Source organism: Podarcis bocagei (assembly GCF_964188305.1).
Source record: "Podarcis bocagei genome assembly, chromosome: 11".
NCBI lineage: Eukaryota > Metazoa > Chordata > Lepidosauria > Squamata > Lacertidae > Podarcis > Podarcis bocagei.
In genome coordinates this window covers 4156317-4174656 of record NC_138136.1, presented here as the reverse complement: position 1 = coordinate 4174656, position 18340 = coordinate 4156317, and the positions used below count along the sequence as shown (strand labels likewise).

The window sequence follows — 18340 nt, the reverse complement described above, 5'->3', positions numbered from 1 at the left end:
AGAGTTATGCAAAAAAATTTAGATTTATTGTTATGTTAGCTTTGTTCCATTTGTGGCGGACATGGGCAGAAACTTCCAGGTTAGGTTATTTCAACACATTATATGTAGGGCTGCCTTTGAAGATGCTTTGGAAACTTCAACTGGTGCAGAATTTGGCAGCCAGGTTGATCACAGGGGCAAGATGGGTTGAGCATATAATGCCAATTCTGTCCCAACTGCACTGGCTACCAATTAGTTCCCGGGCCCAATTCCAAGTGCTGGTTTTGACTTATAAAGACTTAAGTGGCTCAGGACCACAATACCTCAAAGGCTGCCTCTTCCCATATGAACCTACCTGGACCCTGCAATCATCAACAGAGGCACTTCTTTGTGTGCCTCCTCCACAAGAGGCCCAGAGGGGAGCAACACAAGAACAGGCCTTTTCTGCAGTGGCTCCCCATTTGTGGAATGCTCTCCCCAGGGAGATTTGGCTGGTGCCTACATTATGTACCCATGTGGTGTAGTGGTTAGGAGCGATAGACACGTAATCTGGGGAACCGGGTTCGTGTCTCCACTCCTCCACCTGCAGCTGCTGGGTGACCTTGGGCCAGTCACACTTCTCTGAAGTCTCTCAGCCCCACTCACCTCACAGAGTGTTTGTTGTGGGGGAGGAAGGGAAAGGAGAATGTTAGCCGCTTTGAGACTCCTTAGGGGAGTGATAAAGCGGGATATCAAATCCAAACTCTTATGCCTTCAGGTGCCAGGCGAAAATGTTCCTCTTCAGCCAGGCCTTTGGCTGATTGACACCTGATGCAGACTCTCTAAGAGTCCCTACTTTCCAGGGGTGTCCCTGATTTAAAGAAGCCCTCCGATTTCTCATTTGATCCCAGGATGTCCCACTTTCCCTTACGATGTCTCTATTTTCATTGGAGAAATATTGGAGGGTATGGAGTTATCTGACGCCGAGCCGTTTGAAGGCAATCCTGTTATATATGTTGGAAGCTGCCCAGAGTGGCTGTGGCAACCCAGTAAGATGTGGGGGGTATAAATGGTAATGGAATGGGATGTCCCTATTTTCATCAGAGAAATGTTGGAGGGTATGCTGATGCCCTTTTAAATGTGTTCGTGGTTTGTGTTTTTATTTTGTTCTTGTATTTTTTATCTATTTTGTGTTTTTATCTTGTATTTTTATGTTGTGAACCACCCAGAGATCTACAGATGAAGGACATTATACAAATTTAATAAATAAAAATGAACATTTACACAGAATGGTATTTGCAGCAACTTCCATGAGAAATGCACTTTAATGCATACTAGGAAACATTAAAAAGCCGAGAGACCTAATAAATTTGGTGGCAATATACCCTGAAAATGGAGACTAGTGAGAGATAAATCCATCACAAAATGAATTTCAGTGCAAACTATAATCCACCGCAGCAAGTAATATCATGAAAGCTCATTCCAGTATGGTTAACTATTTAAATATAAATACATCTCTCTTAATAACAGTACATAATTTAACAGATTGGCAAGATATTTGGGGCTAATGGCATGATTAACATACTTGTGTGTAATTGCTTGATGACTCCCGGATGAATGTATTCTACTTCATCTCAATTAAAAGTGAAATAGCAGGAAGTGACCTGAAAGCTCTGTCTGTGCTGCAGATTAGTAACACCAGCCATCAAATTAGGAACATGCATGTATGAATTGGAATTTTTGTCTGACCTGTTTCTTTTACATTTGTATCATAGCGGGATGAATGGGATGACTTTTGCCTCATGTGGAATAACCTAAAAGATAGAGCCATAGAGTGACACCCACATGTAAGGCTTCCCTCCCCTCCTCCAGGCTGTCCCAGAGGGTTGCGGGGGGGGGGGGCTCCTGGAGCAGATTGGAGGGCCCAGGAAGCAGCAGGAAGGAGAGGAATGGGTGTTCCTGTCATGTCTGTTGGTGCCATATCAAGTCATGGCCACGGTTATGTAGGGGCTGCATAGGAGCAATGCATTATCGAATCTAAACCCCAATATTCCCAACAAAACAGTGAAAACACAGAACACAGGCTATGGGTGGGGAAGCTGAACCTTATATTGCATTGAAGCATGCATATTTATTGGATGGAATTCAATGTTGTGCTATGTTGAATGTCCCATCTGCAGAAGCATATCAGCTTGCCAGATGGAATGATTCCTCCTTCCCCACAGTTCTGGTATCTGGTATTCTCCCGAGCACGACAGGGGATTTCAGGGGACAATGGGGCACATAGGCAGAGAAGGGAAGGAAGCCTTGTTGAGCACATGGAAGCCTTTGACCAGGGATTCTGCTGCCAGAATGTGAAATCCCATTGTGTGTGAATGGGGTTGCCAGTCTGCCAGTTGCATATGGAGCTCTGAACCATTGTAACCCATTCCAACTCTTTTTAGCATTGTGTCACACAAAATAAGTAGACTAACAGTGAAGTGAATAAAGATATGTCAAATTAAGAAGACACCAAGTCATTTTGTTCCATGCTTAGAGTGGTGGTCTTCTTCATTAAAGAGGACTATAAGTTGGACATTCAGCTCAGGTGTTTCGTGTATTAGAAATGTATCATGAGCCTTAGGGACAATATAATATAATAATAAGAGAACAGGAGGAAGCAATTATATTCAAACTATATTTGAAAAAATTCTGTGTGGATATAGACAGCCATTTACCAAGGTGCTAATTTAGGGTAGTATACACATAATTACTTGATAAGCTGAATGCCATCTCCTCCTTCAAAGCAGTACGTATTCCACATCCACCCACACTCACATACAATGGTTGCAAATATATCTATTGCAAATGGCTGTCTGTACCATTCAGGTGAGATTCTGAGTGTGCAGGAAAGACAAAGTGACACATAATCTAACTAAAGGTTATCTAAAGGAGTAACTTTCATCATCATACTCCAGTTCATCTACTTCATCATCTTCTAGAAGTCCATATTTAAATTTGCGATAGATTGTGCCATCTTGGCCCATATAAACAATATCATCGTCGTCATCGTCGTCATCATCTTCATCCCGGTCCTTGTATTCAATCACTTGATCTTCATAATAACTGGTGCCCTGGTAGTGGTTACTTTTGAGAGAGGCAAGAGCCTTTGCATTGTCTCCCAGCTTTTCATATCCACCTTGCTTTACTGGCTTGGGCTTGGCCCGTGATCTTCTCCATATGAAAACAGGAGCTCCAATGGCAAGGAGCAACAAAATGAGTACGGCAACAACCAAAGCTGCAGCTTTGCCTCTCAGTCCCTCTGGCAAGTTAGCGATGCGTAATATACATTCATCTGAAAAACAAAGCCTTCATATATACACACATATATACACACAAACACACATGCATGCACACGCGTTTTTAAAAGTGGAAATAAATTTTAGGATAAGGATGAAGAACCTTTTCCATACAGTTTTGAATTCATCACTAACAACTGATTTGTTCATGCACACAAAGAGATAAACATGAATTTCTCTCTTCACACTCACACAAGGCCACCACTGCCAATACTAGTTTTGGTTACAATCGTAACCCTGTTTGCTTGGGAGTAATCCCTAACTCAATAGGACTTAATTTTGCGTCGGCATAGTTAGGATTGCACAGTTAGTTAGGAACAAACGGCACTAGAGAATCTCCAGGTGAATTCCCATTGATAAAACACCTGAAGAAATTTTGAGGTGTATTTGTAGTGTCTGCTGCTAATCCTCAGTGACACAAAGCTTTGTCCATTAACAAAGAGAACCAGTAGGGCACAGGAGTATTGTGTTAAGACCAATGCATGTAACAGATACACCTCTAAGGTGGTAAATCTGGATTTTACCACTGCAGTCTGCTGATTTAATTTCACACTGCAATTCTTCACAGGACTTGGATACAGGAGGGGGAGCGGGAAGGAAGAGAAGAAGGAGAAGCTACTGTGTACAAGACCATTAAACATTTCCCATCAACCCTTTCTGCTCATTATTACCTTGCGTTTTACTGCAGTCACAGCACTCCTGAGTTTGCACAAGTTCAGAACTCTTACAGCATGGCACACAACGATTTTCATCCAGGTAGATCTCCATGTTAAGATGGCATTCTGTACAGTTGAAGGAACCAGGCCCCTTACACTGCATGCAAGTGTCATGACATTTTTCACATCTTGCTGGGTGCTCCTTAAAGTCAGAAACACAGGAAGAAACTTGGACTTGGACTCTATAAGGTGAAACCTACCATACAATATGAAACTGTCTGGTCCCAAACAAAAAGTGTACATGCACCAGGCCAGGTGGCTTTCCTATAGCCCTTTTAACAAAGCCAGAATCCTGCTGATAAAGCTAGGAAGAAGGAGCAGGGAGGACTAAATGCAGCTATTGAACAACCAATCAGAAATATTTCACCTTTAAAAAATCTGCATGTGTGTAGTTCTGCCTGTTGCATGGGCTAGGGAATCATGCACACGGTACCTATTTGTCCAGTTCTTTATCCAGTTCCTTATTCCTTGAAATGCCATCTTGACTGCGAGTCCTGCAAGACCTGCTCCTGCCTTTTTCCATTTGGCTTGGAGGAGCAGAGCCCTGACTGACTCCAGCTACAAAGGTGAAGCTGCTGAACAGACACTTGGGCTGCAGTGTTGTTTAGGGTTCGTTTTTGGGAGTGGGGGTTGTTGTTGCTGTTTTTTGTATCTTTATTTTCGAACTTGTGATTTATGTGGAAATTGTTCAGTTTGGTTGTGTTTTGTTTATTGTTTATTACTACTTTTGTTACATTGTAGTTATGTGTGTTTTTCATGTTGTAAGCTGCTTTGAGCATGGTTTGAACTGTGACAAGGCAGCATACAAATAAAATTATGTATGTATGTATGTATGTATGTATGTACCTGTGCAGAAGCTTATTTACATGCATGTGTTGCATGTAGCTGGATCAGGGCCCCTGATAACCTTGGGAAGCTGGACCATGGGATCAGGCTACAGATAACTGTTCTTATTTGTTATCACAGAATCACAGAGCTGGAAGGAACCCTGCAATGCAGGAATCTTTTTGCCCAACATGGGGCTCGATCCCTTAACCCTGAGATTAAGAGTCCCATGCTCTACCAACTGATATTTTGTTTCAGCATGCAAAGATCTGGCCAGCAAGTTCTGCTTGTTAGTGACACAAAGATCTCTTTGCTGTGCTTCTGTCTACCTTAATCATGGTCTTCTCACAATGGGTTGTAGATAGCCAACTAAGTCACACTTAGATATTTTCTAGAAGGACCATTGATGCAGCAAGTCCTTTTATCTGTATTACAGGATTGTACTCTGTTCTTAAATCTACCGGTAATCTTGCTCCTCCATTAGTTGCTTCATATATGAGAATAAGCGAGTAGGAAAAAATATGACAGCGCAATGGGTGCTGGTAATAATTTGTAACAAGGAAAGAACGGGAAGTTAATGTATGGATCGCTTGGTGAAATGTTTCACAATCACTAGTTTAATGTAACAATGCCAGTGAAGGGGTGTGTGTCTGTTTTTCTTTGTCGGTTGGTGTATGAAGTACCTCTGAGGTTTTGTATTCTCCTAGCAAGCATTCTGAGTTGCAGATTCCAGCAGCGAAATGGTAGCTCCATACGCAGGATGTGCAGAAGAGTGGTCCTTTCCCTTAAAACAACAAATAAAATCACTTAAAAAAGGTAAGTAATAGAAAATCACCCAACTTGTAGTTCAGGAGTCTTCAGTCTTTGCAGTCCTTTAGGCCAAACAGATAATCGGGAGCTCATTTCATCTTCTTATTTTGTTGTTTTTTTTATAATAGTTTTTTTATTTGCTTTTTTCCAGGGTAAAAATACAACATCAGTAACACAACAAAAGCGGTTTTACAGAAAAGAAAAGAAATTATAGAGAGAAAAAAGAAATTCACTTTTTCAGATCAATTTTCATAATCAACCAGACTTCCCCACGTCCTCCATCCCCTGCTTTCTTTACAATAAAAAATAAACAGCAAATTAATACCTTATTTCAGTTGTTTTTGTGTTTTCATTTAGTTATATAATCCATAATTTAAACGTTTCAAAATCTTAAAACTTAGTTTCTATCATTTACCAATTTCAATACTGAAGCGTGTTTTTCCAAAGCACTTAGCAAACTCTCAACATTCATATAACTTATAATGTTTTTGTAAATAATCCTTAAATTTTTTCCAGTCCTCTTCCACTGCATCTTCTCCCAGATCTCGGATTCTGCCTGTCATTTCGGCTAATTCCATATAGTCAATCAGCTGCGAATGCCATTCTTCCAGCGTAGGTAGTTCCTGTGCCTTCCAATATTTAGCTATAAGAATCCTTGCTGCTGTGGTTGCATATAAGAAGAAAGTTCTATCTTTTTTTAACACTCTCTGGCCCACAATGCCCAGGAGGAAGGCCTCTGGTTTCTTGCAAAAGGTGTATTTAAACACCTTTTTCAACTCGTTATAAATCATTTCCCAAAAAGCCTTCACCCTCGGGCATGTCCACCAGAGGTGAAAAAAAGTTCCTTCAGCCTCCTTGCATTTCCAACATTTATTATCAGACAAATGATATATCTTTGCAAGTTTGACTGGGGTCATGTACCACCTGTATACCATTTTCATAATGTTTTCCTTTAAGGCACTACATGCCGTAAATTTCATACCGGTGGTCCACAACCTTTCCCAGTCTTCAGACATAATGTTGTACCCAATGTCTTGTGCCCATTTTATCATTGCTGATTTAACTATCTCATCTTGGGTATTCCATTTAAGCAACAAGTTATACATTCTTGAAAGCACTTTCGTCTTAGGTTCAAGTAGTTCTGTCTCTAATTTTGATTTCTCCACCTGGAAACCAATTTTTTTGTCCTTTTTAAAAATCTCTAAAATTTGGGCATAATGAAACCAGTCTCGCACCTTTCCTTTCAATTTTTCAAAACTCTGCAACCTCCAAGTATCACCATCTCTCTCAATTATATCACAATATCTCAACCAGCCACTCCCCATATTACGTAGTTTTATGGCCTTGGCCTCCGTCGGTGATAACCACCTCGGGGTCTTGCTTTCAAGTAAGTCCTTGTATTTAGTCCAGACAATAAGTAAGGCTTTCCTGACAATATGGTTTTTAAACAATTTATGAGACTTTGCCTTGTCGTACCACAGATATGCATGCCACCCATACACATTACTGTGCCCTTCTAGATCTAGGACATCAGTGTTTTCCAACAGAAACCAGTCTTTCATCCAGCAGAGAGATGCAGCTTCATAATACAATCTTAAGTCCGGCAGGGCAAACCCCCCTCTTTCCTTTGCATCTGTTAATATCTTAAATTTTATTCGGGGCTTTTTGCCCTGCCAGACAAATTTCGTAATATCTCTCTGCCACTTTCCAAAACATTCCACTCTGTCCACGATCTGAAGGGTTTGAAACAAGAACAACATTCTTGGCAATACATTCATCTTTACTGCAGCAATTCTTCCCGACAAGGTAAGTTTCAATCTTGACCAAGTTTCCAAGTCCTTTTTAATTTCCGACCAGCATTTTTCATAGTTATCCTTAAATAAATTCAAATTTCTCCCAGTCAAGTTAACCCCCAGGTATTTCACTTTTGTAACCACATTTAATTCTGTTTCCTTCTGAAACCCATCTATTTCTGCGGATGTCAAGTTTTTTGCCAGAACCTTAGTTTTTTGTTTGTTCAACTTGAATCCCGCCACCCGACCAAACTCAGAAATTAGTTCAAGGGCTCTTTTTGTACTGGTTTCTGGCTCCTGTAGTGTCAAAACCAAATCGTCTGCAAAGGCCTTAAGTTTGTATTGCTTTTCTCCGACCTGTATTCCCTCCACCAGCTGATCCCTCCTAATCAAGTTCAGTAAAACCTCCAGGACAGAAATAAATAACAAGGGTGATAGGGGGCACCCCTGTCGTGTCCCTTTTTCAATTTTAAACTCCTCCGTCACCACACTGTTTACTATCAATTTAGCCTTTTGTTCTGAATAGATTGCTTCAATACTATTTTGAAACGCCCTTCCCACTCCCATCCCTTCCAAATTTTTCTTCATAAATTTCCAGGATATATTGTCGAAGGCCTTCTCCGCATCTATAAAAATCAAGACTGCTTTTGTATTCATATTTGTCTGAAGTAGCTCCAAAACATCAATAATATTCCTAGTATTATCAGACAAATGCCTACCAGGGAGAAAGCCTGCTTGGTCCTTATGAATTACTTCATTCAAAACTTTTTTCAGTCTGTTTGCTAAAATATCAGCAAAGATTTTGTAATCCACGTTTAGGAGTGAGATGGGACGATAATTTCTGAGTTGAGTCTTTTCAGATTCCAATTTTGGTATCAGAGTGATGAATGCTTCTTTCCACGATTCTGGTGCCCCCTTCCCTTCCATGATCTGGTTGCATACCTCCATTAATGGCTGTGTCAAATATTCCATCAGAGTCTTGTAATATTTGGAGGTAAGCCCATCTGGGCCCGGGGATTTGCCTATTTGCAAATTCTGAATGGCTCTTTCAATTTCCTGTTGTGTTATTCTACAGTTCAGGGTTATTTGTTTGTCTTGTGTTAGCTTTTGCAGGCCATGACTTTTTAAGAAGTTATTTATTTCAATCTCAGCTTGTGGTCCTTGGGTGTACAGCTTTTTAAAGTATCTCTGGAAACACTTTCTAATTTCTTCTGGTTTCTGAATACATTCTCCTTCAACCTCCAGATTGGTGACAAAGTTCAATTTTTGTCTCTTCTTCAGCTGCCATGCCAGCAGCTTCCCACATTTATTCGCCGATTCAAATGATCTTTGTTTCATCTGTTTAATTTTCCATTCGATTTCTTGGTTTATCAATTTTGTATATTGTGCTTGATAAAATTTTATTTCTCTTAAGACCTCTTTTGATTTTGGATTTAATCTCAATTTTCTTTCTCCCTCTCTTATTCTTTCCAGAATCTTGTCCTTTTTACCATTCCAGAGCTTCTTTTTGATAGTGTTCTGTTGTATCAGGAACCCTCTCATAACGGCTTTACTCGCATCCCAGATTGTCTTCTTTTCCACCAAAGTATTCAAATTTATTTCAAAATAGTCTTTCAGCGTTTTTTGGGCCTTCTTCACAATCTCCTGGTCTCTAAACAAGTAGTCATTCATTCTCCATCTGAAGGATCCAGCTGGTGTAAGTCTCAAGTCCATTTTCAAAGCATTATGGTCGGAGCAAGTTTTAGGACAGGTCTCTATTTTTTTTGTCTTAGGTGCCAGTCCTCTTGATATCCAGATTTGGTCGATTCTTGTCCATGATAGATGGGCCTCAGAGAAGAAAGTTCCCTCCATGCCTAGAGGGTTCTTTGTCCTCCAAATGTCAATCAAATCCATATTGTCTGTAAGTTCAAAGAAGGTCTTTGGAAGTCTGCCATCCTTGTTCAGGTTTTGGTTTTGTGACTTATCCATGTAGGTAGAGACTACCCCATTCATATCTCCCATCAAAATGATGTTGGTGTAGTCAATATGATCCAGCATTGTCTCATGCAGTCTCTTATAAAATTCCGATTTCCCGTCATTTGGTGCATATATTCCAACTATCAAAAATTTTTCTCCTTGTGATTGTATTTCAATCGCCAAAATTCTTCCTTGTTCATCTTTAAATACCAATTTTGGTGCCAGGTTCTCCTTTGCATAAATCACTACTCCTCTTTTTTTTACCTTGTCTGATGAAATAAACTCTTGGCCTAGTTTCTTGTTAATTAACACTCTCCTGTGGAGCCTGGTCACATGCGTTTCTTGAAGACAGATGACGTCCAATTGCTCTTTTCTTAAAATATGAAAAATCTTCTTCCTTTTTTCGGGAGAATTTGCGCCATTTATATTCCAACTGAGTAGCTGCAGAGACATCCTGGATCAATTTATTTGTCAGTAGGGGTGTCTCCTTTGTCTTCTTCACCTGGAGGTGGAACCGGGTTGAAACCAAACGGAGGAAGTGGCCAGGCTCCTGCTACTCCTTTCCGAAGGTCCTCCCCGTGATCGTTTAGGAACTTTTCTTGCTCCTCCGCTGTTCTAATTCTTACCTTCCTCTCTTTCAAGGTAAAAGATAGTCCTTGAGGGAATTCCCACCTATAAGGGATTTTATTGTTTCTCAATAGGCTTGCTAGGTCTTTATACGTGGTTCTTAAATCCAAAAGCTGTTTTGGTATATCTCTGAAGATTTCTGCCGTCTTTCCCTGAATCACCAAAGAGTTTTTAAAATGTAGGCCGAGTATGTTGTCTTTTTCTTGCTTTGATCTCAAAATGATCAAGCAATCTCTTGGTTTATCCTTCTTGACCACTCTTCCTAGTCTAAAAGCGGTGACTATTTTAAAGTCCTTCTCTTCTGTCAATCCCCAGAATTTGGAGATTTCTGTTGTCAAAAAGCCAATCAAGTCCTCTTTTTCTGATTCTGGAATATTTCTCAATCTGAGATTATTTTCCCTGTTTTTCAATTCTGCCAGGGACAGGTACGCTTGCTGTTCAGTTACCTGTCTACTCAGTGGCCTCACCTCCCCTCTTAATTCCTCTATCCTCTTTTTGTTTTCGTCTGTTTTTGTATTTACTTCTTCAACTAATTTTCGGTTTTCTGTTGTAGCCTTTTCAATATTGCTTATTGCCTGTGTATTTTTAGTGACCTGGTCTGTCAATTTATTAATAGAAGCTGTCACCTGGTCGAATTTAGCAGATTGTTCATCAAATCTAGCTGCCTGTTCGTCAGCTTTCTTATTCAATGCTGCCACTTGGTCCAATATTTCTTTAGAAACAGGATCTATCCCTCCAGCAGCCATCTCCCCTAAGGGTAGTTGTATAATTTGTCCTTCTTGCAGACCTGTCACAATTGGAACAGACGATCTGCGTAACTGTCCAGGCAAAGTTGTTTGCACAAGTTCAGATTGTTTTGCTTTCTTTCCAGCCCTTGTTTTTGGTGCGCCACTCATTCCACAGCTGTCCCAGGATCAAGGTCAAATTGTAAATCCCATGGGAAACAATCCAGAGAGAGTAAACATCCAGAAAAAAAAACCGGCAGTTCTCAGAGACTAATAATTCTATAATCCAGTAGGGGGAGCTCCCAAAAACAAATTTGGGAGAGAAGGATAAAGAGTTTCCACCATTAAGTTCCCACAAAGAAAGAGAAAAAAAAAAGAATTAAATAACATCCAAAACAGGGGGATCTTCCATTCAATTTTAACTGCAGAGAGTAATAGTTCTTAACAAAGGTGCATGCAACAGTTCCTTCTTTTTTTTTTTCCAAATACAAAGTAGCCCGATCTAATTTTGTATTTTATATACAGTTACCGCAGTCCGATACAACTTATATCCAGGCAGATCGGGAGCCGGGTTTCGAAACTTTGTAATCCACAGGTGGGGAAGAAGAGAGACCACAGTTTTAATCCACTCACAAAACTGTTATAACTTTTTTTAAGATTTAAGCAGTCTAGATCGAGTTTGCAAAGTAAATTCCAACTTCTTTTAAGCTCCTTTCGATGCTTCCGCTTTAGAAGAGTCTTTGCTTGGCACTTTAAGCAGAGCCGGAAGACTGACTTCCTTTTTAGCGTCTCCCGCTTTCAGCCAAATTTCGCCAAATTAATTCCAAATAAAACTTTAGATTTCTTACTCACGAGTAAGTTGTTTCAATTCAGTTGTTGAAGGAAGAAAGGTCAGCGCTAATCAGCAGCAGCCGCGCGGCTTCGCTTCCGCGGAAAGAGCGATGGATTCACAGCACCGCTACCCCCTCCACGTTCCGATACCCCTTACGGGGTCTCTTCTGCGTATCCGAGGTCGCTTCTGGTGCCTGCCGAACCCCACGGCCACGAGCTCACTCTACCCGTGGTTTGTCTGAATGGGTCGTCGCTGTGCCGCAGCGCACGACCCTTTTCCGCGGAGCCCCTCTTCAGCAACTGAAGAGGACCGCCATTGCTGAGCGCGCCGCCTCCGGAAGTCTCATCTTCTTATTTTGTAAGCTGGTGCTGCGCCTTAGATCAGGCAGCAACACCGTAGCGCTTCCCGACTCACCAGTTGAAGACCAGTGGTTTTTCATTTAATTAACGAAGTAAATAGAGTAAAATAAGCAGGTTGCAGTGTTTGATCCCTAAAAGCTTAAGCTGATTTTGAAACAAAAATCATTCTAGAGGTATCTTGTCTAGGCTCCAGTTAAATAATTCAACTATTACAATATCAGTTTCAGACACACCCCCTTCCCCTCCATAATTACACCTGGGGAATTGTGGTTGTCTTATCAGCCAGCCCTCGGGTCTGCAGCTGCTGAATGCCAGGTTAGCTCTGAGAAAGACTTCCCTCATCCATGGTCTGATTGTGGGTGAAGAGGCCAGTCTGACCTGTTTCACTGAAACCTGGGTGGGTGAGCAGGGTGGAGGTGGTCTCACCCAGCTGTACCTATCTGGGTACTATTATCAGGGCAGACCTGAGGGCCAGGGAGGGGGAGTTGCTGTGCTCCGTAGAAATCCCCCCCCCAGGCTCTCTGTCCACTTGCAGGGGAATCTAGTGTGTGTGTGTTCCTGGCTTTGGGCAATCAGGATACATTAGCGATTCTGCTGCTGACAGAGCTGGTCTCAGAGGCAGTGCTGAGGACCCCCAGACTGATAGTTTTGGGGTGCTTCAACTTCCATGCCAACATTGCCAAGGCAACTGGTCCTGGGGTGGCTGACCATCGGGCTGCCCCAACATGTCATCAGCCCATGTGACAGGCCACACTCTGCCCTTGTTTTCTTAATTAGGCAGGAAGAGGGTGATCTGAAAGTGGAGGAACTTGACATCAGTCCCTTGTGGTGGTCAGATCACTTTCTGTTGAGATTTAGCCTTTCAGCACCTTTCCCCCTCTACAGAGGCAGGGGACCTACTAGGGACCTACTAGGATGGTTCAGCCTTGGAAGCTGATGGATCCAATGGGTTTCCAGATGGCTCTGGGGAATTTTCTGGTGAAGCCCCATCTGACCTCTGATGGATGACACTGTCATTCCTGCTTCGTGGAGCCTGTTTGGTATACTTCAGAGCTTAGGACGAGGAAACGAGCTGAGAGACATATCAAATGCAAGTGAAAGAAAACTCCAGTTAAATGCAATAGAACACTGGTGAGGGCTCATCATTGAGCCTACCTAGTGGCAGTGAAGGCAGCAAAGAAGAAAAAGACTTTGTGAATGCAGACGCATACAGTGTGGTATCTTACCACTGCAAGTACGGCAGGTTGGATGGCACCGCTCACAGCTGCCTGCATCACGATCAGCATAGTAATTTTCAGGACAGGAAATGTGACATTCATTTTTGGAGTGAAGCAGGAATAAATCTTTATCACAGGACAGACAGTCTGTAGATTCTGGTCCCATACACTTCTTGCAACTTTTGTGACACCTCTCACAAGAGCCAGTAGAATTGTCTGCATAGTACCTGAAACAGACAAACAAAGCACACAAGGATTCTTGAGAAGGGTAATGTCTCTTGATTCTCTTTGCATTTTGAAAATCTGAATTGTTAACAGATGCTGGGTGTTTGTGCTTTGTAATAGCCATGAAGTTCTAACATGAAAATGAGTGAAAGGGGAATCTCGCAAAAGAAAAAGGGAGTGTGTGTTTGGTATTAATGCTATGCACCTTGATCATTTTGGCAAGGATCGCTCATAAATTTAGTCTCACTATCTTGGCATTCACTGTTATGCTACAGCCAGCAGTTCTGAAAGAGTTCCAACTTATAAACTAAACCTTCTTTTCGGGGAGTTGCAATATTAGTAAATATTGGTAAAAATATCATCCCCTTTCCTCTTGGGTGTTAGTTGATAGGAACATTAACGATCATTTAGATTCAGTATGCCAGGACATCCTCAGGCTACACTCCTCAATTCTAAGGGAATTATGTTACAGTTTAGCATAGCTCCTATCCAATAGAGCTTTTTAACTTGACACCTAATGTCTTACCCAGTTGTACAAATTGATACACATCCCTTTTCTTGCTTGTACCAGCCTGGTGGGCAGGACAGGCACTGTCTGCTGTGCTTCCCATTGCAAGTCTCACAAGTCCTGTGGCAAGTGTGGCATTGGCCTTCATCCCTGTCCATATAATATCCTTCTGGACAGACTTCAACACAGGTTCCATCTGCAGAGAGAACAGCACCAAATTACAGACAGGCAGCATTCCCTTTTTGCACTGAAATAAGAAACATCAACTCAACTGTGCTTGGGGATACTGAAAGAGTCTTACAAAAACCAATTCCTTCTCATTTTCGCTTGTAACTCAGGGAAAGGTTATGGAAATCCTATGGCTGAGTTGCCAGGCACTATCACATGAATGTCAGTGGCAAGCTGGTGTTAAGGTGCAAGGAGTAACTGGTTTGGAAAAGTCAGTTCCCTAGATAAACTCTACTGGAAGATTCTCATTAGCAGAAGGTTTGAGACTCTCATGATCTGATCCAGAGCACCTGCCCACTTTGCATGTTTCCCAATCTCCTTGAATTGATTAGACAGCTCTGTGCAAGTTGCTTACTTTTGTGTTTAAGTGATTTGAGTCATTCACAGAAGAACTTAAATACAGAAGACAAAGAAACAGAAGATGACAAAGAAGGATACAACCTTGGGAAAGGGGCAATGCTTACTGAGAAGAAGCGTATCTTGGGGACAGCTGAAACACTGATCTTCAGCAGGGCCTGTACATTCCAAACACTTCCTGTGACAAGGGCTGCATGCTTTGGTGTATCCATCATAGAACTCAGTGCTGGAACAGCCTTGGGGCATCTCACACAGGCCTGAAGTAGTCATCAACAAACCTTCTGCACATGTAAGGCAGTCAGTGGAAGAAGAACAGGTCTGACATGTCCTGTCACAGTCTGAAATGTGAAGAATCACAACTATTTGTTCAAGGCTCTTACAAGTCCCAGATGGTACCTGGCTCCTTTTAGTCTATTTATACAGTTAACTGTCAATCTCTAGCTTTACCTATGTCTCTATTGCAACTGTTTCTGCATCCATATCTGTCTTTTTCACAGAATGCATGCTGTACCAGGGATCATGTTACATTTATTCCCACTACATTGGGTGGGCACTGTACTAAGAACAGGCATCCACAGCCAACACAGAATTAACACCAACTGATTGATAGGTGGTTGTGGTTTGGGGGGAAATTGCTTTAGGTGACCAAATTGGACACCACTGGGGGTCCATGATTGGCTCATAAGTCAAGCAATACCCACCTCTGGGGTAAACTTGCCTATAAGAAGTGTGTGTGCATGTGTGTGTGTGGGGGGGGACGGGACGATGACGACAAATAAGCCTTTAATTAGTTAATTTGTTACATCCATACCAGTGGAACATCGATGTCTTCTGGCAAAATGACTTCTGACCTCTGCCTCTGAATTGAAAAACATACCTTTACAGCTGTCAGTCTCTTCTTCGTAATAAGTGCCATCTGGACAATTTGAAAAACATTCACCATTGTATAGATACATTTCCTTTGAACAATCAGTGCAGTCATTGGAATCTGGTCCATCACATTTTTTGCAGTCTTTATGGCAGGGGAAACAGCGGTTGGAGTCAGCAAAGAAGTCAGGTGGGCAATAACGTAAACAATTCCCGTTGTGCAGGTGAAATGGTGGAATGCACACTTTTGAGAAAGAGGAGAATATATCAGGATATGCAAAAGAATACAAAATAGCACAGAGTGCTCTTGAATGTGCTATGAACTCTCCCCTTCCTCTGTCCTACGTTTTGCTGGCTGCAAGAAAACTAAAAACCATTGCCACAGCCATGTCTCAACAAGAACTCTTCTCTTCTTGCTATCTGTCACTTAAGTCGACAGGCTCTCACCCCTCCCTAATCAGAATACAGCGATTTTCTTTCAGACTACAGTATATTAGAGTGGCATGATCCAAAACTCTAGTCATATCTGCATGTTTTTGTAAAAGTCTTTGCAGTATTGATGTGAGGCACCAAATTTACACAAGCCGCTTGGCTCTTGGGTGGACCCCACACAGATATGCTAGCTAGGAAGAGCTGTTCAGGGAGATTCTAGATCAGAATGTACTGCAAAGTCCACAGGGCAGAAATATGTCAGACCTCAGTAAGCACCAATCTATTTCTCCCAGCCCATTCTTCCCATGCTTTTGGTTTTGTCTCAAAACACCAAAATGGAAGAGTATTAAGCACGCCCCCTGCATTTCTAAATAGGCATTCATTTAACGACCTGGGTCAGAGCCATACTGCTGATTCTCTGTAGTACCTTTACATGAGCTCTTGATAATGCATTCCTGACACATCTCAGGGCAATCTCTACAAATGCCATCATCAGCAAAGTGGTTCTCTGAGCAGGCAAGTTTACATTCTGTTTGTTCTAGGAGAAAAGGACTTTCACAGGACAGACATCTGGAGGCATTTCCTTCACACATTTTACAAGGGCTGTCGCACTCTCTGCAGGCCCCGTCTTTAGTGAAAAAGCCCCTAAAGTAGAAGCAAAGAATAAAAAAAGATCAAGCAACAGAACATGCTGTAAATTCTTAGAGAATTAGAAAAGGCTGTTTGGGGTGAGCTGAGGGCTTTAAGAAAGCGTCCACAGTAGACATGGCTTTGTGCACCATATGGCCTTAGATCTTGAGGTGTCAGGTCATATTTTCTCCACTAATATAGAGTATTATGTAGCCTATAGGACTCTATGGCTGCAATCCTATCCACACAAGGCCTGAAGCACAAGCACTCATTTGCAGTTGAATGGCACAGCTAAAAAAAGGAAATAGAGGACTCCACTCACATTATAAAACTCTTCAGTGAACTTTAACTGTTTAACTGTTTAACCTGCTGTACAAATAGTAGTTTCGCATAAAATGTCATTTGGCTGTAATTATGCATGTGTTGTGTAAACATTAGCTTCTGGGTTAGGCTGAGATATTTCATTATTTATCTATATGTATGTTGAAACAATAATAACAATAATAATAATAAACTGTTTTTAATACAGTGTATTCCATTGGGAGTGTATCCATTACATTAAAAAACCCACAACCCTGTTGATGGAAAGACTGAGGAAGGAAATCGTTGCTTACCCAGTCCTGGGGTGGACGGCAGTTGTGGCCCATTGCATCAGGTCCTGACCACTCAGAGCAGTGCTGGGCTGGGCAGCTGGCAGTTAGAAAATCCCCATGCCAGCCAATGGGAAGGACAGGAGTTTCCGCCAGGCCCCGTTTGAATTCTGACCAACCAAGCCAGTCCAAGGGGGTGGGGCTTGGGAGCAGGCTTCACTCTGACCCACCCCCTGGCTATAAAAAGGCAGTATGTCCCCCCTATCCTTGGGACCACAGTCGGCCAAGAGCACATCCTCCCACCCCACCTTCATAAGTACACTTTGGGGCTTGTTGTATATTAACATTTCTTCCCTCTAAGGTTATGTGATTACTGGATTTGCTGTGGTTCTATAATAGTTGCCATATTCGGTGAAAACAGATTGGTCCCATTTGCAGGTTTTGCCTTCCCCATAGCAGTAGTCACAACTTTGGTGGATAAGGCATTGGGTGGAATCCTTAGTCTAACATTTCATGGGGGGGGGTGAAGTGGTGCCTCACCCCCACCTCGGAACCACGCGGTCACAGGGGTACCTCCTTAGAGGGGTCTAGGTGGAAGGGGCATCTGTGTAGACCTGTGTCTTGCGATGGAACCTGAATCCCACGCTTGACCCTGCCGTGTGTCAGCCCTGCAGAGCTGGCACCTATGGACTAGGCCTTGCTTCCTGGGGAGGGGTCACGGTGAGTAAAACCGCAGTGCATTTCTCAGCACCCTCATTTGCAAACTGGCAATTGTTCTGAAGCATTCAGGTCTTTATGCAGCTTTCTACAGCCAGCAGGATTAGATCCATTTTGTGTCACAGAAAATACGGAGGTGAGAACAACATAGAAGTATGTGAAGGAAAGCTGCATGTCTGCACAGATTAATATAAATAGAAACGTACTTGGGACACTCCTGCAAGCATTTGCCTTTGTGCAAATAGCGTGGCATGTCTGCATCGGAGTGACACTCGCAACGTCTTGTCTTCACATTTCCCAAAGTTCCTCGTGGGCAAGTGCGGATACAAGACTTGCCAAAAAGAAATCTCTCTGAAAATAATGAAACAGGCAAAGTATGTTTTGAAAGACATTTGCATGACATTTTGGAAATTCCAACTAATTCAGGAATTAATGGAGAGTTTCCATTACAATGCAGAAAAAGGTGGAATGAGAATTAGGATGCTTTTTTGTAAGTAAGTAAGTAAGTAAGTAAGTAAGTAAGTAAGTAAGTAAGTAAATACTGTTATGTTTTAATGAATTCTTAACTGTATGTTCTCCACTCATGCATAAAGCCTATCTTTAAACAATAAAATTTTTTAGGCAATGTGT

At 42.0% G+C, this 18340-nt stretch overlaps 1 protein-coding gene across 1 annotated transcript in view; it reads right to left on the bottom strand.

The window, feature by feature from the left end:
• Positions 1-2310: 2310 nt before the first annotated feature.
• LOC308597505 (proprotein convertase subtilisin/kexin type 5-like) overlaps positions 2311-18340 on the bottom strand; it is a gene marked incomplete at its 5' end in the record, with an annotated part of 63231 nt that continues 47201 nt past the window's right edge. The window contains 9 exons of the mRNA XM_081213336.1: positions 2311-3292; positions 3968-4154; positions 5521-5621; positions 13166-13383; positions 13908-14085; positions 14582-14812; positions 15352-15585; positions 16201-16418; positions 17917-18061. Coding sequence (XP_081069462.1) covers positions 2880-3292; positions 3968-4154; positions 5521-5621; positions 13166-13383; positions 13908-14085; positions 14582-14812; positions 15352-15585; positions 16201-16418; positions 17917-18061 — 1925 coding nt within the window. The 3' untranslated portion in view covers positions 2311-2879. The remainder of the gene's footprint in view (positions 3293-3967; positions 4155-5520; positions 5622-13165; positions 13384-13907; positions 14086-14581; positions 14813-15351; positions 15586-16200; positions 16419-17916; positions 18062-18340) is intronic.